This window comes from Hypomesus nipponensis, chromosome 26, assembly GCF_054491055.1.
Source record: "Hypomesus nipponensis isolate SF chromosome 26, ASM5449105v1, whole genome shotgun sequence".
Lineage (NCBI taxonomy): Eukaryota > Metazoa > Chordata > Actinopteri > Osmeriformes > Osmeridae > Hypomesus > Hypomesus nipponensis.
In genome coordinates, this window is record NC_140386.1 from 3,863,441 (window position 1) to 3,886,729 (window position 23,289).

The window sequence follows — 23,289 nt, forward strand, 5'->3', positions numbered from 1 at the left end:
AACCAGACTCTCGTACATTTCATTTGTACAGAGAGTCTGGGATCGCTTCATTGACAAGCGTTAACTTCCTTAAAGCCGGGTACTCTGTCACTGTAAAGTTTAAAACTATTGGATCTGCCCAAAGCCACTCTGGATCTGCCATAATCAATCACTAGCATTCGCGTTAGCCAACTCTTTCACCACTAGCTACCTGGAAAATCTAACTTTTCCCGAACCCCATGGGGTGGAGGGCCACAACATCATGGCCACCAACAATACTCAGCAAAGATTGATCTTGCTCCTACCTTATGACTCTAACTTCTGTATATTCAGCAGCGTTGCCACAACAGACCGAATAGCTTCGCTTGCTCCTCACTGAACATTACTGAACTACAACTCAAACTAGGGCGCAACAGCCACGTCATCGTTCTCAGCCACTCCCTCTGTTCGCTGATTGGGCCGCCAAAAATGTAGCGGGCAAAAACTGACTAATATATCGAAAGCCCAGACCTAGAACAGAAGCTAAATAAAAATTTAGCGGAAGTACGTAGGAGGGCAGAGCCAGGCTAGCAATTTGTACTCATTCCTTGGGAATTATAGGATGGACACTAATGATGGGTTAATAAGTCAGGGATGGATATATGCAGCCAGTCAAGTCACTTATCAAGCCAATTAACTAAATTTGCTGTTTTTCTTGGTTTTTGGGCAATAAACTTTAGCTCTACTGGTAGACATGTTATGTACTGTAATGCTAAACAATAAAATGTAATTCTATAAATGTAAATTATAACGCTATCTTTAAGCCAGGTCCAATCACCCAACATCAGTGACCAACCTCCAATGCTCTTGGCTTAATGGAAGCAAATCTTCCATCAATGTTCCAATGTCTATTTGAAAACCTTCCCAGAAAAGACGAGGCAGTTACAGACACAAAAGTGGGAACCCAATCCATATTGATCCATATTGCTGAGAGGTTCAACAACCAGGTGTCCAAATACTGAGTGGGGTCCACATATTGACCGTGAAAAGTATGTTTAATGGAACTGTGATCCACTTGATATTTATTATAATCTAGAAAGCAGTCTTTACAGAGCAGTTATTTTTAGATTTATTTCATACACATTAGAAATGTGAAGTGCATTTCATTGATGAGCAAATCATTTTAAACAAAAAATTACCCTATTTGGTCTCAAGTCATAAATTCACATGTTCAATTCAATTCTCTTCTGAGTCTTACTGTGCGAAAAACATCTTTGTTGTTCAGTTGGCAATCAGAGACCTTGTGTGGAGACGTTGCATTGCAAGGGAATATATCTATTGTGATGGTGATGAAAACATGGCCTTGTTCTTCGACAAGTGTTTACTGCATGCTGTTTGCCTTGTTTGATGTACTGTATCTTTTTCTCATTTGCTGTTGTTTATAGATGTAAATTGTACGTTTTGATGAAGGTTTTTTATTTTGAGCGTCTGCTCTGGTTTGGGCTGTGTGCTAACTGTTTTGAAAAGGTTTTCAAAATGCTTGGAATGTGCTTGCAATGTCCAATCGAAAAATACATGTTTTTGATTATTGTGTAGCCATGCTGCATGAAAGATTTTACCATATCTGATTTAACCCTTGTGTTATCTTCGAGTCATTCTGACCATCAGTCATTGTGACCCACCGTCGTATTGCGACAACTTTACTGAATACAAAAACAAAGTGAAGCATTTTCTTTAAACTGTTGGGCTGTCCCAGATCCCCACATTGTGAAGGTTAAAATAAATGACTTTTTATTTGTTTTTGTATTGGGTAAACACAACAATGGTTCGTTATGAACCTTTGCGTCATGTGACCCGAAGGCAGCACAAGGGTTGATTGCCTCTTTTGGTGCACTAGCAAAGCAGCATTACACATCAGACTCTGGATGATTCTACGCTGAGACAGACAGGGACCAGGGGAAGAACTCATAACAAAGAACTTCTTGTGACAGCTGAAGGAAGTGACGGAATTCAAGCACAAATCCTTTTTAGTAATTACTGTTGCTCCAGCAGATCCTGGATGAAACATCTCCATTAAACCCCCCAGGTTTCTACGTCACTAACTTGGCCTCGATTCAGATGAAAACACTCCAGTGTCCGTCCAGACGCATCACTAGACCCCGGCCATCACCCACTCCCTCACTCTATCAGAGTAGACTTGGTAGTTTGCCAAAACTTTGAAAAAGCTTCTTTCCCTTAAGCTATCACTTTGGTGGCACAGTGGTTGGAATCTGCCACGGGAGTCGATGGGCAATAATCCCTCTCTGAGCTCAGGGCTCTAGCCGTCGTCTGAGTACTTGTCAACAGAGTTAGATCACGGGAGACTGATGTAGGTACAGAGACAAACATAGGAAAACAGAGCGAGAGAGAAATAGAGAAAAAGGGGATAGAGTGAGAGAGAGCAAGACAGAGAGAGAAAGAGAGAGAGAGAGAGAGAGAGAGAGAGAGAGAGAGAGAGAGAGAGAAATTGAGAGAATGACAGAGCAAAAAGAGGAAAGGAGACAGCAGTGGTGAAAAAATGAAGGTGTATGTGGAGATGGGTTGGGAGAGATTCCTGAAGTGTGCCTACTTGTGATCTGTAGGAGGTTTGAAAGCTTTTAGTCAAATCATTCAATCAAGTAAAAATAAAAAGTTATAAAAGCTTACTGATCTTTTTTCCTAATCCTGGACTGGTTGGGCAGACATTACTGGGAACATTTTTGCCCTCTGAAAACATGTTGTTGCTGATTATATTTTGAGACTAGTGGCAAATGTTGCACCAATGCAGTTGGATGTTTTGTGCATTCGCACTCATCTTTTATAAACATTGCTTGACAAATTTTCCTTGACATGAGGACAGAATTGGTATCCGGCTGAATGTGTAATTATCTGCTGGTTCTCTCCGTACTACCTTAGATGTATACAGACTTGCCTGACTACAGATGTACAGATTTAAACTATGGAAGATTATTACAGGAGTGGCCTTGACATTTAAAATGCATTTTTAGTTGCCTTGTGTGCATATGTCTTGTATTGAAAATGTAAGGGCATTTTCAAATAAATAAGCAAAGACAACAGATGTGTATGAGAGAGACAGGGATGACAAGAGAAGGGAATACAGCAATTTATCTTTCGTAAACGTTTGATATATGTATAAGTAAATAAAAAATACTGTATGAAGAACAAGAGATAAAACCAATAAATAGATGGAATTCTACAAAAATAATGCACTTACATTTTTTAAAGTGTACAAAAGATAAATTTAAGATTAATTACATTTTCTAATGATCACATTTTCATGTTACTTATATAATTGTGGTTTAAACATTTATATTGGATAAAAATTGTTTCAATAGAAATGTCTTCATATAGAACCTTTTCATTTGGGGTTAAACCATTGTCATTAGTAAGACAAAATGTAATGAGCAATCCAAAAGATGTAGACCTTAAAACTGAGTGCTTGTGAGGCTGACAATGAAGAATAAGATCAGAAAAAAAGAGAAGGTGATCCGAACAGATGCGCCTGGGTAAGACAGGTCCAGTGGATTAGAAGTGGGGGACGAAGGGAGAACAAATTTAAGGGAATATCGCCAAAATGGACCCCCAAAATGGAAAATGAGAATAATGATATACAAGAGATGGTGTTGCTTGTAAAGATTGGAAGTCCACGGAAGAGATAGAGGAATATAGTATGGGAAAGCGAGAGGCTGGTACATGATAATGTCAGCTAAAGAGCTTTTCTGTACGGCATTAAGCAGTGAGAGCTTAGTACGCTGTGTAAGAGCAGGATCAGTACTTGCGTACGGCCAGCGTATGTGTGTTTGCATGTTCTGGAGTGTGTATTTGAGAGTGTGTGTGTGTTATGTGTGCATGTATGTGTAAATGTGTATGGTCTGTGTGTGTGTCCATGTATGTGTGTTTGCGTGAGTGTGTGTGTGGCATAAGCAACAACTACAGTCATTGCCAAAAGACTAGTCGAGAGAGCAGCCATGGTGCAGCTTTTAACAGCCAAGTGTGACACAACACAGCCAGAATCACACTAGACGAAATCTCTGGCCCCTATCACTGTATTTGCTCAAGTTCTTAATGAGAGTTGGATGTAACAATAATGGCAGTTGTATTAGGCCTAAAATCTGTCTGATCTTATTGCCTCAATACCTCACTTGGTTCATTGAAATGTGTTTTGGCTGGAGGAGTACTGTAATTGTACATTGGTCTGAGCTCTTGAGATCTTTATTGTGTTGCCTAGAACCCAACACCATCGTGTTAGACAATGCAATGACACAATAACTTGATATTTGCTACAGCTTTTACACTGCAAGTTCTGTCATTAAGTAGGTTAGCTGTATGTTCAGGCAGTTGCAGTTGTCTTTGTATATGTAAAAGTGTTAGTGTTTGTAGAGTTAGAGTTTTGGTGGTCATTTAAAATCCTTTCTTTGGAGGCATTTCAAATACCTTAATTTACATGGTATGTTTGTACTATAACATCTTGTTTTTAATTTAATTTTTTACCAAAGACAACAGCTATTGATATCAGGAGCTTTCCTTTGGGTGAATAAGTCATGTTTCACACTGGAATGTTAAACAATTCTGGATTTTTCCCAGCTAGCACCTTTCTCAATATGCAGAATCTTATTTCAAGGTTTTTGTTGTGTGTGTGCAAATATTTTTTGTCATAGGCTACTTTAAATTGTTTTCTTAAACAGTTACAGTAATCTTTGGTTTTGCAATGGTTTCACAAACATTTGTCCCTGCATTAAATTTCATAAACAGTAAATGATTATCAAGCTTGCAAACTTAGCTAGCAACTGTATTACTAGGAACTACACCACTGCCGCAAAGCCAACAAGGCCTAAGGGCTAACCGATGGCAAGATGTTAATAGGAAAAACAAGTTTTTTTGCTAAAGAAAAATCAGAAAAATCAGAACATTCTTCAATAGTTATCTTTTCATGTAAATAATCTAGTGGGAATCGACAGCTAGGAGGTCATTAATAGAGTAGGCTTGCACTGTGCAGCCATGGCTTCAAAGCTTTACAATCACTGATCCATGGGTTCTGTCATTAGAATCCAATGTTTAGCCAATTACTACATCGCTTTAAGTCTATGAAGGGTCAGATAAAATTAAGTGAAAATGTATAAACAGTCAAACACTGAGTAACTTTCAAACTGATGTAATGGTAAACTACATTACCTTGTAGCTGAATAAACCTTGAATAGCACTGAATAGCGATATCTCAAGCAATATGGCTAGAGATAGCCATATTGCTTGAGCTACATATTTTGAGGGATATTCTAAATTCTACCCAATCAATGTTTAAAGGTATTATTTGCATAAAGAGATTGTTAGAAGGCGGAATCATTAACAATTGCTTTGGGGGATTTTGAATGGGAGTCTATAAAGACTATGGATAATAATTACTTTGAATATACAATGCCATAATGAAATCCTGTCACAGATTTTTCTCACTCATTTGGAGGAACTCTTTGCTGTAATTAATGAATCAATATTTTTAAAGAAAGATAGGACTATTTAAGGACACTTGCTCTGCATTAGAAGTTTAAATCTGAGCCCACAGTAGGCTTTAGTAATGTACTGCTCAGGTGACATGGGCACTGTACACCTTTGCAATATTTTTGCCAATACTTGGATACGTGTATCATTTCTGGCACACCTGGGTCAGTAGTGAGTTCTCTAAGCTTTTCTAGCTTTTGTAATACACGTGAGAAAATATATTTTTTCACCTCTGTTATTAATTTTTGGAAGACACCAGAGAGAGTGGGAGAAGATTAAAGGACAAAAGAGAGTGCTGTTGTTTGTCAGAGACTAATGTGGGCTTCTGTTGCAAGTATTTCTTCGACACATATTTTGTTCCTTGATGTCTGTCTCTTTTATTTAAGCTGAATTGAATGACACTACCCTCAATAGGTAAATAATAAATAATCAAAAATTCAGAAAAGGGCATGTGTTGGTGACTTTTAAATGAGTACAAATAACATTTGCGATTTCTTTGGGGATGCATTGTTCTCGTCACAATGTAACGATGTTTGGGCACCTAAATGGGGGTCACCTATAACTAGTCACGCTTGATTGCCTCCCCCTTCCGTTCCACCCCACAGCTCTACTAGACAACTGATTAAAGCTCTTTCTAATTTGACTGAAAACATGGACACCAGTTTCTCTTTAATGTGCAGAGAAGCACTCCTGTTTAATGTACAATTACTGAAAGCATTTGTTTGATTGGATGGTAATCCTCCATTGTCAAAGAAAAGGCCCTGTTGGCTATTTTGTAGACCTTTCTGAGAATTTTCTGTAGGCTTAGTAACATAGAAGTTATATTCAAGAAAACTAAATATCACTCGAGTAAAGCAACTTATTTCCTTTTATAGACCAAACTACAGTATTATATATCTCCAAACTGCTGAAAACATTGAATGCATCGAACACTCTTTCTGAGGAGAAGGGGTATGGAATTGTAACAATCCATACATCCAAAATCCATGATGGACCTGTTCACGAAGAACACATCACAGATGACTGATGTTGGAAAAAAGGTGGTCACACTTTGTTACGTGTCAGGATGAGATGTCATGGCAGATTGTGTACAGGTGGCAGCTTTGGCTGGATATGTTTACAGGGAGGGCTATGAGGGCAGGCAGGTCTGAGGGTCACAGGTGTTCTGGAATGAGGCGGGAGACTGACCTGCTCTGTAAGGCGCTTGGTCCGGAGGAAGAACCCCAGCAGGCACCCTATGACCACAGCCAGCACTGACAGGATGAGGAGTCCATTCTGTTTGCACACGTTCTTCACCCTCACCCACACCGCATCCAGAGCCACGGCCATGACGAATCCCCTGTCCTCTCCCGATCACCAACCCATACGTTTACAGCCCAAATCCAGGCGGGATGATTGAGGATGACTAGTATGACAGAAAGAGAGAGAGAAGAAGCGGAACAATCTGCACGGACGAGAGGCAACAGGAGGATCTCTTTTTGGCGCTCCACGTTTGAAGCACTTTCGGACTGAACCGTCCCTCCTCTTGCTCTCTCCGCGTGGTGATGTGCTCTGAACTAAGAAGATCATGACACTTTCCAGGCATCCCCTCCCTCTGTGCTCCACCCTGCTGAGGCCCAGCCCTCTCCCCTGCGTGGTCCCTGTTCCCCAGCCAGCCGCCAGGGGGCTGTGACAGCTGTCAGTATTGTCCTTGGGGTTAACATCCCCAATCCAGTTAGAGTGGCACTATATTAAAGGGGTCTGAGACTGGATTAAATATCCATGAACAATATTACACAAAGGTTACCCACAATTTGAGAAAAGGCATGGTAATACTGGCTGCCTTATTGTCTTGGAAAATACGGAGGATAAGGAAGTTTGACTCTAATGCTGTCAGTTTTGGGTCACAGTTTATAATCTGCTCAAGTGTAGGCAATCCAATTGAAAATCATCTTGAAACAGAAACATGCAAGGATATAGTGATATTCAGAAATACATTTATCTTCTGAATTGTTTTTCTGAATCTTGTCAATTTGGTGTGAAATCGGATATAATCTCATCCACATACTGTGTGTGGTCGAAACAAAGGTTCTTTAAGTGGGGGGAAAAAAACAACATTTTATTTTAATAGCATTAATAGTATGTACACTGCAGCCACAAAGCTTCTGTCCAACCACACTTCATGATATGCATAAGCAGTATAGGCTTTGAAGATCATAACTATTCCATGAAGTCAATTGTAGTTTTATATGATTGAGATGATTAAAGCTCAATAGGGATTGGCAGAAATCCAGCTGCTTGGACAGTTGGAGCAATCCGTTGTTTCCAGGAAGTTGTCTCTATTTTCAATTCGTCATGTTAGAGTTGTACTGCAAATGTGGGTTTTTGTATCCGGCTGAAAGGATTCATCGCCACCCCAGGACTCATAGTGGACAGCTATGCATATGTTAACCAACCACCAACTACGCATTCCCAAAGGCTTCTCAAAGATAGAAACATTATTCAAGATAAGCTTCAAAATGATTTTGCATGTATTTTTTGCGCAGAGGAGCTTTAATCTTTTACTGACCCATAACTTGCGATTCAGGTCACTTTGTCCTCCAACGGCTGTTGCCATGACTCCGTCTGTGTCAGTCAGGGAGAGGTGACACCAATTCTCATTGTCTCCTGTCTTTTCTTCTGCCATAGTTCAACCCTCTCCGCTATCTTGCACAGGACAAGAACAAGCTTTAATTTAAACAATGTTTGGTGTAATCAAAATCATGATTCATGCTTTCAGCAAAACCCAGAATAAGGATTGTCCTTTGGGACAGGCAGGAAAATACGTCATGGCCTTATTGAGATGAGGAAATGCAATTAGAGAGAATGGAATGGATCAAATTTGTTTTTAGCTAACTCCACATACGTACATCCAGAACTGACAGAGCCATGGGGTTTCTTTTTTGTTTTGTTTTGTTTTTTTACGTCAGAGGCAAAATCAGCATCGGGAAACATTTAATTTGTGATGGATATGGACAGAGAGAGAGAGAGAGAGTGTATGAGATGGAGAGAGTGATGATAAAGAGGGATGAGAGGAGGGGAGAGATTACAGTCTGGCATTTAATTGTTTCCTGTAAATAGAAAAGTAAAATGTAGAACAGGAGAACCATGAAAATCACTTTGAGGCATGTGCCCACAGAATAATCCTATGAGCATGCAAACTGCAATGTCGGCTGACTTTACAAATCCAATCCTACATCAAGTCACACACAACCCAGGACTGCAGTGCATCCTCCATGTAATCTGAGATATTTCAAATAGCAAAATGTTGAATGGACCAAAGTGCCTCAGTCAGATGCCATGCATGCCTGAATATGTTGCATGTGTGTGGTCGTGTGTGTTTGAGCTTGTGCTGAAATCACATGGGATCCCCAGACTCCATGGTCACTAATCCCTCTCTTTTGCCAATATTTCCTCTCTATCTGGTTTCATCAGGCTGGGATTACACTGGATTAGAAAACCTTCCAGAAGATGACATGCATTCATTCATTAACAATATTAATGGCTGGTTCATATGCATCTCTTCCAGAATGCATTCACAATATAAAATCATGCATAAGCATAGGTAATGAATGCACCAGTTATTTTTATTTTTACTGACAGGGATGCACTTTACTAGATGTGTCTCTCACTTGTAATTTGATTATGTAATCTGGTGTGGTGGGAGAATAGCTGGTTGTCATCGGGATGTGAAAGGTTTGAAGGTTTTAGCTTAGCGACCTTAGCCTGCCCTTCACCTTTGTGCTGCAGACAATCCATAAACTGTAAAGCCATGGGATGTCTGCAACATACATTACTGTCCTTGCGATTTACAGCGTCTAACTGGTCATCCTGATATGTTTTGAGACAAATAATTTAATTAAGGCTTTAAAGACTTCTTTAGGTATCCGATGTTTGGATGATTCGATCACATATATTTTGATTTCGATTTTGAAACATGGGTTTTAGGTTAGACTGCTGTAAATCCGTTGTAGGAAATTGTTGTTGTGGGCGGGGCCAAGTTGGGCTGGAAGCCAGGCTAGATCTTTTACAAATAGCTAGGGTCATGAAAAACTCTGTTTGAGGAAACTGCATTTGTTGAAAGTTAAATTACAGTTCCTATACACTATGAGATACAAGTTTCTGAGTGATGCTACCAATGACTTATTTTCCGCTTGAGGGAACAGAGGTAGATGAAATACCTGCTTTCAGTTCCCGAGTCAACAAAAAAGGAGGGGCAATAAGACAGAATAATAATAGAAGATAATCCACAATCTTCACTCAGCCATATTGATGCTGGCGCTTTTATTTTTCACAGCACAGTGAGGAAGGGGGCTATTTCCAATCTGATCTGACTGCTACTCACATAATTAGACCCATATGGATGATCTTTTTTTTGTATTTGACCTCTGGCCGCTTTTTCACCACCTGCCGGTGAAACTGGTGATGCTTTAGAACAAAACGGTAAGGGTAAAGATGCCGTCCAATCACTTCTGTGCGAATCAAGTGAACTCCATGACAGATTGTAATGAAAACGGGGTTGCTGTGGAACTTTATACTAACATTATAATTAGACCAATACGCTGTTCTTAATGGTCCAGGGTACGTTTTCAAAAGTTAACAAATCCGTTTGTATACCTCGTGGAAGTTCGCTGAGGTAAACAAACGTTTACGGACCTAGCTACAAGCGGTTGCCTCGGAGATGTAGCGATTGACCTTAACCACCAGTGCAAGTGCAGCTGATTGCTCTGACAACATGGCGTCTGCTCCAGATTTGCCGCGTTTGATTTGGGATCTCTAACCCTAACCCACGTATTAGGTGCGTTCGACATGGACTGACTTCATGCAGCGCTGCCGGCTGCAGGCGGCTGACTTGAAACTGTGAATTCTGGTTAGACTTTTTGTTCGACTTGAGACGGCGCCGAGGATAGGTCACTGTGACGTCGCCATCAAAGTACCGTGAGATCGCTTCGAAAACTGCCGGCTGCAGCCGAGCGCATTTTATCAAGAGCAACTGCACGGGTTCTAGTGACGACACAGCTATTTCATGATTGGCCCGACTCATACAGACAACTTTGACTCGTGTTTTGTAATTATTCTGACACCTTCAGTTCAGAGCCATAGAAAAGAGAGTTGCGACACGCTTTGATCTCGCCGACACGTGATCACGTGATACATGTAGCTCGCTGCAGTTCCAAAAAAAAACACTGCTGTCAACCGGTTTGAATGGTTTTCAATGAAGTTGGCTAACGGAAGTCGCTTTCTAAGGCAAATGATGAATGAAACAGGCTTGGTTAAAGAAATCCTATATTCTGGCAATCTTCAGATGACTCGTATCTACAAAAGGCAGTCCTCCCTGACGTGTTTGGTGTAGAATGGAGTGAAATACAGCATTGTGAACACCCACTGCCAGTGAAACAGAGCTTTTTGAAACAGTTTTTGTGTAACGTAGTTCCGGTAGCTTGCTGTTGTTAAACATTTTCAACATTAGCCAACTCTGATAATTCTAGTCCGCTCAGCTCATAAAACCAACACCGGCTTTCCTTTAGGTGTCCGTTAGAATTTAGGTCTGGGTGAATACTCAATTCTGATTGGCTGCGGGGGTGTCCGATATGGAGTGATAATGAACACCTAATACGTCATTGCAGCAAAACTGTCTTTTCACCGTTCTAAATTATTCCGCTGGCTACACAAGAGCCTGTACAAAGTATCTGAAATAAGTGACCATAACAACAGGAACGGAGTCAAAGCCTCCATTTACAATTTTGAAAGACTTTAACAAGCTAACTTGTATTTACAACATTGAGTGACTGAATTTTACTTTTCTGAATGTAGTGTGTCAGTGTCACGTAACTGCTCACCTCACATCCCATTCGCTATTCACCTCGCTAGTCAATCTACTGCAGACAGGCTGCGGCCTACACGACAGTAGCAGCAACTCTGCACATGGCCGATTATTTTCTTCTTAAAAATCTTGATTTTATTTGGGGACAATGACATGGCTCGATAGCTGGTTTGTCTGGTTGTTAAACATACTGTCGAATTATAATCACTGTTTGGAGAAAATGTGAACTTTGATGCAGTCATCTCACATCCATTTGCTATTCAACTCACTCCACAGGCTGCGGCCGTACTGTAGCCTAGTACTAGTATATGACCGATATTGTTCATGAAAATCTTGATATTGATTTTGGGACAGTGACATGGCTGGTTAGCTAGCAAATCTTTTTGTCAAACCTACTTTAAAATCATATTTACTGTTTGTCAACAGTACACAATTTTATTGCCTCTGAATCTTGCTAGCATAACGTTAGCTTTCGGGCTAATAGCTCAGCCAAGGGAAAGCCGGTGTTGGTTCTGACCTGAGTGGACTATAAAAGATCAGAGTTGGCTAACTTAAAACGTTAGATTTATTTGGCGCCTATGGGTTGTCTTCTCGTGGAGTTTTGTGAAGTGCGCGTGTCCATGATAATGTTCTTAATTTTAAAATCTAAAATGTGTATTTTATGTGTAATCCTGTTTGTAATCCAAATGTTTCCTAAAAGTATCTGTAATCAGATTAAAAAAAATATACTGTACCGGAATACATATACCTTTTTTTTGTATCCTGATTACATAACGCAGTTACATGTATTTTGTTACTCCCCAAGCCTGCTGGTGAGCAATTTGCGATCAGGACTGTAGCATAAAAAGGGCCTTGAGCCCGTTTTGTTTGGTGAAAAATGGAGAACTAAGAACATATCAACAACCAGAGAAGGAGAGGAATAAGAGTGAGAGGAGGACAAGAACGAGGACATGGAAGAGGAGAGACAGGAAGAGGAGGACAAGGAAAGGGAGGGAGAGGAAGAGGAGGACAAGGAAGAGGAGGAGGACAAGGAGGAGGAAGAGGAGGACGTCAGGAAGAGGAAGATGAGGGAAGAAGGAGGCGGAGGAGAAAGAAGGAGAACGTTGATCTCTAATGAGATCAATGATGTGCCAACCATGGTTTGAGCATGAGGGAGGCTGGCAAGAGGGTCCAACCAAATCTCAGCCGCTTCACAGTTGCTGCCATCATTAGAACCTTTAGAATGGAGAACAGGTATGAATTCTATTTGCCTTGTGTACTGAAATACTGCATATAGAATACAGTGTGCTCACAGTATTTGTATTTTGCAAGACTAAGAGAACCACACTGTGGAGGAAGAACATGCACTTTCACAGCCGAACAGGAGACTGACATTGTGAAAATGGTTTGTGAAAACAACGCAATCACACTCCAAAAGATACAAACCAGGATCCTGGCTGAACATGCCACATTCAGAAATATCCAGACCGTCAGCTTCTCTACACTGGACCGTGTTCTCCGCAGGAATGCCATGTAGATGAAACAAGTGTACAGGGTCCTATTCGACTGGAACACAGACCACATCAAGGAGTTACAGCGAGAGTTTGTGCTTGTAAGTCCCATACATTCAGCACTGACACATGCATGTTTTGTACCTGAAATCCAATATTCCTTTTCTACAGTGTCTCACTATAGCCCACTGCGTTGACCCATCTGTGTCCATTCTATAACATGCATTATCATGCTGTCTGTTTCAGCAGATCCAGGAGCATGACACAGCTGATGAGGTATATGAATACATATTCACTTATGAGGTTGGATTAAACCTGGTGAAGAAGAGGTACCGGGGCAGAAATGTCATTGGCCAGTGTGCCATTTTTGAGGTCCCCGGCGAGCACAGTGGGAACATCACTTTGTGTGCTGCAATGGGTTGAGCAGGTCCTGAACAGTACTGTACTGTTCAGAAATAAAACTTTTTTTGCTGCATATGTGTGCTGTTTTATATTTGACTATGAAAAAAGAAGGCTTACACTGAGACATTTTACAAAAGGGGAATTCTCCAGAGTCATTGTCAGGAATATGGTGTGTTCCATTTCTATAATTGTGTTTTCAATTTTGCACTACTGTGTGCTGTGAATGCTTGGTAGTGTGCAGCAAATAGTTGTGTGTACTGCTATGAATGGTGTGTGTCATTTGAAAATATGGCTGTGTGTACCAAATGAGAACACAAGTTCCATTTTGTGAACAGGTAAGAGATTTGATGGTAAAGAGTCATCTTGCAAAGGGAGTGTCAGGTTTAGCATTCTATGTGTGAGGTTTTCAATTTTGTGTGTGCAGTTTTGAGAAAGCTGTTAATTTTTGAGGAATGTGTGTTAACAATTGTGAAAAACGGTAAAAAAGTGATTGCTTTCAGCATTGTTGAAATAGCTGGAATCAATTGCATTCATAATTAATGCATAAAAAGCTCAATTATGCATATAGAATGTAAAAAGCATGTGCTCTGGAGATACAGTATTGTAATGTACTGCATTCTGTAACTACAAAGTTTAAGCTCTCATTATCACCTAGAGGCAGGGCCGCCCATAGAAATTGCTGGACCCCTGAAAAGGTCCAGTGAAACGCCCCCCCCCCCCCCCCCCCCATAGGTCTTACTTATTAACGCATGGGCATGTGTGCTTTTTCTCTCCTGCATAAAACATATGTAAACTTAGAGAAACTTACTCAGTGATGGCAGCTACATTATAACAAAACAAATACATCTTTATACATAAAACTTAAACATAAAGTTTAATAAATATAACTGAGAGGCCTTAACAACTTGTTTGGTGCCGGTCCAGACACACACACACACACACACACAACAGTTTGACACACTGAGATCTGCTACACTCGCACCACATTTTCTAGTATAAAATGCAATTTACCTGCCTTCATCTTTGCCTATTATACAGCCATCTTCCTTGTCTTTCTGGATGCAAAGTCTTTTATAATGTATTTGAAGTCCATTTGTTTAGCCAATTCACACTCAATGGAAAGTATTGTGATTGAGCCTCTCCTGGCTCATTGTGGAGCGCAAGTTATTTGAGTTTACTGAGGGACCTTTCTCCTCCTGCCAAGTTACAAGTGCAGAATGTCCTCAGAGCAGTGCAGAAAATGCGCTTTTTCAGTGTCAGCTTTGCTCTAACTAGCCACCTCTTTGCTAGCATCGTGGCTACTGCTGCTCGTCTCTGCATCCTGGCTGGGAGCTTCTTTCGGAGTTGACTGAAAAAAAAATATGGGGTCGAATGCCCTTGCTCGCTCTCACCTTTTTTTCTCTTTTCTTTTCTGATATATCAATTTCTGAACAGGTCCTGGCATAGCAACGAAATGTAGCCTACTCTGACATTATTAGCTTAACCTTACATGAATAAAGACAGCGCTAAACAAAAAACGACTCATACAATTTTTAGGAGGGGGGGGGGGGGTCATTATGAAACAGGCTACATTTAACTAAAGCAACAATGTTAATGTTTACTTTTTAAGTAATGGTGAGTATTTCAGTTCAAAATAAATTGGTCATAATTTCTTAAAATATTTAAGACAAACATGATTATTGCTGCTGGCATGGCTGGGCCCCACCACGGCTGGGCCCCAGAAAGCTTTCCCACCTTTCCCCCCTTATGGGCGGCCCTGTCTATAGGCCAGTGTTTCTAAAGCCTGCTCTCTTTGAATAATAAATCGTTTAAGTAGTAGTAGGGACGTGCAGCAGGCAAGAGGAGGAACAAGTACAAAATGCAAGTATACAAAATAACTGTTACAGTAACATACATACAGTACAGGGGGCTGTACAGCTGTAAAACAGGTTTAGAACACGGGATAATACACATGTACAAAACACAAAAACAGATGTTTGAAATCTGACTGTCTCCCTGATTCATTTGAGAACATTACAAATCAGAATGATATGCTTTAGATTTATTGATCTAATTCATGGCTTATAAATGTTGCCTTTATAAGATAGTTCGCACCATTTTGCTACACAGTTTGAAAGGGAAAGAGTGGAGAGAGGGAGAGAGAGAGAGAGAGAGAGAGAGAGAGAGAGAGAGAGAGAGAGAGAGAGAGAGAGAGAGAGAGAGAGAGAGAGAGAGAGAGAGAGAGAGAGAGATTGAAAGAAACTGTTCAGAACCTTAGACAGCTCCGGTAGGGATGTCTGGCGGGGAAAGTGAAAGCTCAAATTCCTTTTTATGTCGCCAATACCACTGACAAGAACTTGCGTTACTGTTTGACTGAAAAAGTTTAGATCACTTCGAAATGGAATCTCACGGGTTAAAACTTAAGATCTAGTATGATCATCTCACAGCCCTGAACATTTACTGAAAATTGCCTGGGTTTCGAGTAAGGATGAGCGCAGACTGCAAGAGCTACTACAATGCAGAGAAAGTGTTTGTGGATGGATTCGCGTGCCCCAAATCGGACAGTAACGCACGGTCAGTTTTTTGTTGCGGTTTTAACGATGTGAAATATTGCTGCGATGACCCCAACAGTTTTTTCCCTTATGAATATGGATACATGTGGTGGCTGAGGTAAGACCAACTGCAGGTGCGGCGCTAATGACTATCTTGCGAATTATACGGAAGCTTTACGTTTTTCTAAAGAGTAGCTACAATCCTGTGCTTACAGCCTACCTGTTGCATCTCGGGCATAATATGACCTGTAGGCAGCTAGCGTTCTCGGAAAACTTGGTTTTAAACGTTGGATGATCCAACATCAAATCAGCAGCATAGGCTAACCTGAACATGTCCAGTTTAGACAATTTTCGAGTTATTTTGAAGAATGTATTACCTCAATTGAGTCATATCGAACCATCAGAATTAAATTGGATAGCTACCTGGATTTTCTAAGATATTCTCCAAGGAGGAGCTATATTCCTTCTCCAACAGAATGAGTCTGTCCGCATAGTGATCTCTTCAAAATGCATATTCTAAATGTAGGTTACATTAGCCTAACAAAGAGGAAATGTAGCCTATGATCAGTTTTAACATCGTTTTCAGAAAGTTCTAAACAGAGTTGTGCAGAGTTTATTGTAATTATATATAATTATATAGTCGTACTGACAGAGAGCATTTGTTTCATTGTTTTTGAGAGTTTGCTGATGACTGATCTCATTTCACTGCAGTCTGGGAGCTCTCGTGGGTCTCTCCATAGCAGCTGCGGTTCTGCTAGCCTTCATCATCACCGTCTGTGTGCTCTGCTATTTGTTCATTGCCACCAAACCCAGAGGCTTGGACAATGGGCTCCCCCTCCAATCTCCAGGTCAGTACAATGCAATAAAAATATGATAGGTATGAACATAATACTGCTCTCTGGCATTATATGATTTATCCAGTTCTATATTTAACATTATAAATACGTTTATTTTTCTGTTGTGCCCATTAAAAAGTCAGTCATAGTTTGTGGTATAGAACTTTTTTCTAATACTGTAAACAGTTTCAGTGTAACATGCATTTAAAGAAGAGGTAGAGAGATGAGATAGATTGACATATGAGAGAAATATAGCCTCCTGTCTTTTTTCTTGTGTAATGTTTTGTAAAACCATGACAGCCAAATTGGCACTTCACACTCCACACTAGGGACTAGAACAAGATTGCCCCATTATTGTTGAATAGTAATTGTTGAGACATTTGTTTCTGCTGTACAGTTCTTGCCTTGTTGTCATGTTCCACAGTCTACTATGCCAGTTAACCCTTTGCTCATGTGATTTCAATCGGACTATGATACAGTCAGGGAGACAAGATTGTTTGTTTTTTTCAAAAGAAAAATCTTTCTTGTGATCTATCCTTCCATGTTTTCCTTCATTACCATCATGGTTTTTGTCAGTCAATCTGCATGTCCTGATGTATGTGTTTACATGGGTTGTAAGAAATGTGTTTGACACAGGAAAGGCTGTGATATATCATGGTGAGGTCAAAGCATGGATGTTCACACAAAATTGAAACAGTTCATTGTGATGAGGTGGTGGATTTTAGGATGCTGTAAAAAAAACAGCTTTTGCAGTGGGTCCATACCTCTCCGCACCCTGGGCCTGAAAATCACAAGGCATTCTGTTTGCAAAGAATAGGTTCTCATTTCCATAACAATGGCTATTATATTTTGTGTCAAACTGGTCAGACCTGCAATTACAGTAACTTGTGTGACAGTATATAGAAACAATTATTTTATTTTCACCACACTTCATAGGTTTCATTCAATCGTTGAGAGGAGTCAAATGTCAAAAACGACTTTGTGTTCCAGGTAATGAGCTAAGTCCACAGCAGGGACCAAGCCAATGTGTTGCCCCCACCGGTCCACAAGGGCTTCGGAAGCATTTCCTGAGGGGCAAGTTAGACTGTGACAATCAACCTCCTGACCCAGAACGCCTCTTTCAGAGGTGCTTCATGGCTACTGTCACAACCATCAACGTAGAAGGTCCTTCATAGACTGGCAGAGGCACCTCAAACCAGTATTACAGTTATTTATGCACTGTAAAAACATTCTCTTTCTTCCTATTTAACTTTAACAGGAAATGGAAAGAGAGGGGGTTGGAAGCTGATCATCAACTGAAAGTGTAAACATCTTGAAGAAATAAGCTTATATGTATATATCAATATTTAATTTTCAAGAAGCATAATTGATTAATTGGTGTTCAGTCGGCTAAGGAATTACATCACTATCAAACAGTAACCACATATCCCATTCTGTTTCTTTACAAGCTTTTTGAAACCATTAAAAACATCATTTTTACTCCTTTAGAAGTGAGAAAAAAAACTACTGAATTTTAGACATTTATTTTTGTCCTTAAAATGGAAAACATTTTAATTGACAGGATCTCACAAACATACAACGTCACATCCAAAAACAAAATGCAACAATGTTTTAGGTTTTTATGTTCAATATTAACACATAAAAAAACACTGAAGGATGTCTGTGTTCTGAATTTAAAAAACAAACTTTGAGCTTTTTAGCCGTCCTCATCCACAACGCTCTACAACCCAGCTGTCACAATCCAGCACTCCTCTTCCCCTGAGTATTGAGGCCTTCAAATCTGGATCCCCCTGTTTACTGTTGGTTTGTTCCATTCTGTTTCTGCCTATCTGTTGTGCACACCCACTCCTTGGATAGAGTTGCCCACTTATCCCTGCACACCAGTGTCTGGTTACCCATCAAGCTGGTCTGTATATATACCCCTGATTCCCTTGTGTCCCTTGCAAAGTCTTGTGTAGTTTACTGTCACATTCTGAGTGTTGATTTGATTTCCTGTTTGGCCTCTTGTTGATGATCCTTGTTTGTTCCAGACCTTGTTCCCTCCTGCCTGATCCTTGAGGGTAAATTTGCTTCTCTACCTGCTCCTGGATTTTTGACCTTCTGCCTGAACACTGGATACGGCTAGCCGATCTGCACTTGGGTCTACTCCTGCCTCCTAGAGCAGACCCAAGCGCAGAGCGCAGATTTATTCAGCAAAGGCATAAAGGGAGTAGGCTAGTCGTATCAGGCAGGCAGAAGGTCAAAAATCCAGGAGCAGGTAGAGAAGCAAAGGCCCCTGTCTGTTTTGCTCCTGCTGTTGTTTGATCCAGAACTACTGTTTGAGTGAGCAAATTACTTACTTTTGGGATTTGGCATGATTATTACCAAATGTAATGCACTCACTGATGAAGGAATACTAGTACCTGATGAAGTACCCAAGCACAGACCCTGGGAACAACATAGATTGAGCATTTAATGTTTCTCTGAAAGGCTTGTGGAATTTGTAAACTATGATAATTTCATTATGCTGATATGACGACTGTAAATAAAAAGCTGTTTACATAAACAAATGTATTATTTTTTCTGGGTACTGACGGGGGTTAAATGTTGGCCAAGCAACCAAAACTAATTCCCCTATGCTATGGTTTATAGGAAGATGGGAAACTGAGTATTTGCATGAACCAAATTATGCCAATACCAACGGAATAACCAATGGTTATTTGACTCTATGGGTGCTTTCACACCTGACATGTTTGGTCCGTTTCAATCGGACCATGGTCCGTTTTCTCTGAAAGTACGGTTCGTTTGGAGAGGTGAGAACACGCATTCGAACTCTAGTGCGGACCAAACAACCGAACCATGGTCCCCCTAAAAAGATGGGACTCGGTCCGGTTCCAAGTGAACCATGGTTCGGTTTGCTTTAGGTGTGAACGTAATTGGACTTAATATTGACCTATTCCAGGAAGCAAACCAAAATGTAGTGCATTGTGGGTTGAAAAAGGAATTTACACTTGGCGGAGACAGCCGTTCATTAGCAGCGAAATTAGTTGAGGGAAAGTGGGGCAATGATGAAGTGAAGCAACGGCAAATATGGTCTGATGATCATATTGCAGAGATACTTGTGGAGACAGAGTAGCGAGGTATTTAAATTATTTATTGATATAGGCCTAGGTACTGAAATAAAGCGTCAATATTGCACAGTGGACCAATGTTGGTTGAAAGTTACAAATTTAGACAGCTAAAAGTGCGTGATGTTCTATGGAAAAGTGGTAGCTCGTCAGACGAAAACATATCATTCCCATGGTTTGATAACCTGGATATAATCCTGAGTAAAAGACCAACGAGCAACCCAAAAAACGTGGTCGTGCAACACCAAATAACAATTAAAGATAGTATTGCGATCGCAATACGCTGCTGTTGCTCCATTGTTGTTCGTGACAAGGAAGTGATTTTCCCTCACACATTTTCTGTCCAATAGATTAACAACCTGTATGACCGCGTGTCATAGCTTTTTTTAAATGTCAGGTTTTTTTTCAAACATTGGTTCGCTTAAAACAGGACCGTGTGAACACTAACCGGACCTAATGAAAAATGCAACAAAGTAGCAACTCATCCACTGATTCGGACCAAGCAAACGGACTAATAGGTGTGAAAGCACCCTATGGGTTAAATCTGAGCAAGAATGGTCAAAGTAAGGTTAAATGAAACATACATTTAATAACATTGCAAATGAATGAAATTAATTACAAGGCAAACATGTTACAAAATGAAAGTTAACTTGAGGTGAGGAGAAGGTCTCAACAAATCAAGAATCCACAGAACAATGCTTCACCATTCCCTTTATACCCAAGAACAACCAATCAGACCACTTATAGACCCTTACTTATCAACATCTGTCTAGCAATACTACAGTAAGTTACACAATGAGGTATGAGAGCCATCAAGTAGAGATCCCGTCCAGCAACTAAACATTTTAGCATATGAGAGGTGGAGGCAGGGTGACACCCAGCCTTACAGTACAGTGAGAGTCAGAATTTTGTTCATGAGCAAAACACGATTATTTTACAATAGAGGTATTTTCGGCAAAAACATTGGTGTACTTAGCACAATAATGAAATACATTTCAAGTCACATCATTCACATACTATAAATTATGAATGAGCTTGGTTACTTTTTGTAGGAAATATATGACAAAAAAGCAGATATATCCTTGTTGAAAGGAGATCCGGAAATGTTGAGAAGTGTTGAGGTAAAAATCTTCTTTAAATAATAGCTGCATGCTTCATGAACGTTAAATCTAATAATAAAGATTACATCCAGTGATCTTTAATAAACACTTTACATCCAGGTACTTGTAATAACCATTAGTTATTAGGCAATAAGGTCTTAGTATGTTAGTAATTCTTGTGACAACCGTCTGGTGATCCCACCGCTCAAGACCGCCGGTCCCAACACAAGCTCTTCTCCTGTCTGGCCACCCAATGGTGGAATCAACTCCCCACCACCATCAGGAATACTGACTGTCTCCCCACCTTCAAGAAAAGGCTCAAGATGCACTTGTTCCGGGAGTAGCCTACAACGGCACTTAGGAATGATTGGCTGGACCAGATGTTATGTTCTGCAATGTTATGAAAGTTGAGTTGGGCCGCAGAGCCATAGAAAAAGATGCATATTGGCAATTTGGTTACTTAACAGATTCGGATGAGAGAAATTTGTCCCTGTTTTTGTTTAGCACTTAGCACTATAGTTGGCCAAGCTAACAGTGCAGTTCCTACTTGGTGTAGTTTAAAACAACAACAGTATTTAGCCATTTGAAATCTATTGTAATGACCTGACTAGGTCAGAAAGCAACAATCGTCCAGGCATAAGATAAATTCCCGAATTGACATTCATTAACCACATGGTACACAGGCACAGTAGGCCTACACGGTACACTGTTTGACCCTAGCGCACAAACAATACCGTCTCTTGTGAAACCCAGACATAACAAAAGAACAGACGCTAAACCTGGTCTTAACTTCGAATGCTCCCCCTGCCCAACCACCCTCCATGCACCTTCACCAACCACCAGGATGCCCGGCATCCAACAAGGCATTCCCGTGATTAGCAGACAGCAGGTTGATTGGCATGTCGGACCCCGCAAACACTACTAGTAAACAACAACACACGTCTTTCGGTTTGGGTCGCTACCCTTTTTTTTCTCTTTAACAGTTAAGATTCCTCGATGAGATGCCTTATCAATCTATTAACGATACAAAAGATTAACACTGCAGTCAGATAGACCCTGTTTGCTATCGTATAATGCCTGTTTGAAATAACGTATTTCAGAGAAGGGCTAGCCATGATCTAGTAGTTGATTGAAAATAATAATGGGAATATGTTTAAGATTGGACTCAAATGTGGGTAATTGGATGTGTATACCTACATGTTATTTTTGCTTAGGGTTCACTTCAAACATTAAAAGAAATGGTGAGATAGCAGACTTCTTCAAAAAGCTGAGCAAACAGGATCAGGTGGAAATAGACCCCAGTCCTTGCACCACCCCAAGATCTCAGAGCAGCTCCCTCCCCAAAGCTACAGGCACCAGGTTAGAGCATACTAGGCAGTCAGTCTCATGCCAAGTTTAGCTCGTGTTTGTAGACCACACATGTAAGCCTACACAAGTTTGTTTCAGATTAAGCCTCACTTTAAAATGTTGGTTGTTGATTCATGAATGTTCTTGTTTGATGGCTGTGGCATTTTTGTGTGAGTGTACACTAATAGTTATGTTTTAATGTAAAAGAAGGATCTAACCTGGTTAGACCCAGATTATACAGTATATTCATGAAAACAGAGTGACCAAAGTCTCTCCAGTTTGTGAGTAGCCTGCATTAGGCTACAGTGTGTGTAAGAAAGACATTTGTTGCCATTCAGATGTAGAGAAACGTGTCTATTCATAGTAAATGTAGAATTTGATTAAAGTTACCCTAGTGGATCATTCTAGGCCACACTTAAGAACACAGGCATAAGTGAATTTTATTTATATTTCTCATAAGCATTAGTATATGAATAATTTACACTGCTTGGATGCCAGGTTAGGGTTACACACACATTTTCAGTCTTGGTCTGTGGACCCCCTGAAGTAGCCCTGGCCACCCCTTAGCCACCCCATATATAAAATGGGGTGGTGGTCTGGTTCCGCCACAGTTCTAAAGTAGCCTACTTACATAATCTTAACTACTACAGTATTTATACTTCCAGGCGCACAGGACAAATTTTAAAAGTGGAGATAAAAAAAAATATCCCATTAAAACAATAAAGCCATTGTCTTTCTGGAATATGGGGGAAATGTGTTGACAATTGTATTGACTGGGTGTATGACGAATTTACGTCTGCTGACATTTTGTAACCAAGTAGTTAGAAATGCTCAGTTAAAAAACACCTACCTCTCTACACAGCCACCAGCACCTGTAGTTTCTAGGTGACAGAGCTTCTAGTTTTCAGTTTTCAGCATGAAGCCTGGGACACAGTGGCAGCGAAGCGCCTGGAAGCGCCTCGCGGCGCCACGATCTGCTACGAGTGGTTTAAAGCTGTTAACAGACCCGCATTTCTCCGCGCCGGTTACCAAGCCTTTCAGCTACTCTGAGCTTTCCTTTACGCTGACATGGTACATAAACATGGCATTGACTATATCCCAGCATTGATCATTATCTATGTTGTCCTTGTCAAATTGATTCTGG

General features: G+C 40.4%; 2 protein-coding genes across 2 annotated transcripts in view; one reads left to right on the plus strand and one right to left on the minus strand.

Annotated features, from left to right (window-relative positions):
• The window catches only part of slc1a7b (solute carrier family 1 member 7b), a 29,069-nt gene extending 22,140 nt beyond the window's left edge, over positions 1-6,929 (minus strand). Inside the window, exon 1 of the mRNA XM_084692407.1 lies at positions 6,679-6,929. Coding sequence (XP_084548533.1) covers positions 6,679-6,819 — 141 coding nt within the window. The 5' untranslated portion in view covers positions 6,820-6,929. The remainder of the gene's footprint in view (positions 1-6,678) is intronic.
• An 8,762-nt stretch (positions 6,930-15,691) lies between these two features.
• LOC146221043 (protein shisa-like-2A) lies at positions 15,692-18,680 on the plus strand. The gene is made up of 3 exons (XM_084693026.1): positions 15,692-15,873; positions 16,467-16,603; positions 17,582-18,680. Exons 1-3 carry the CDS (start codon positions 15,692-15,694, stop codon positions 17,764-17,766), a joined length of 504 nt encoding a protein of 167 aa, XP_084549152.1. The 3' UTR covers positions 17,767-18,680.
• Positions 18,681-23,289: the final 4,609 nt, after the last annotated feature.

Coding starts and splice junctions, on each gene's coding strand:
- LOC146221043 (XM_084693026.1), top strand. CDS start 15,692: ATGAGCGCAGACTGCAAGAGCTACTACAATGCAGAGAAAGTGTTTGTG. Junction 15,874..16,466: donor GGATACATGTGGTGGCTGAG/GTAAGACCAACT, acceptor ATTTCACTGCAG/TCTGGGAGCTCTCGTGGGTC. Junction 16,604..17,581: donor GCTCCCCCTCCAATCTCCAG/GTCAGTACAATG, acceptor TTTGTGTTCCAG/GTAATGAGCTAAGTCCACAG.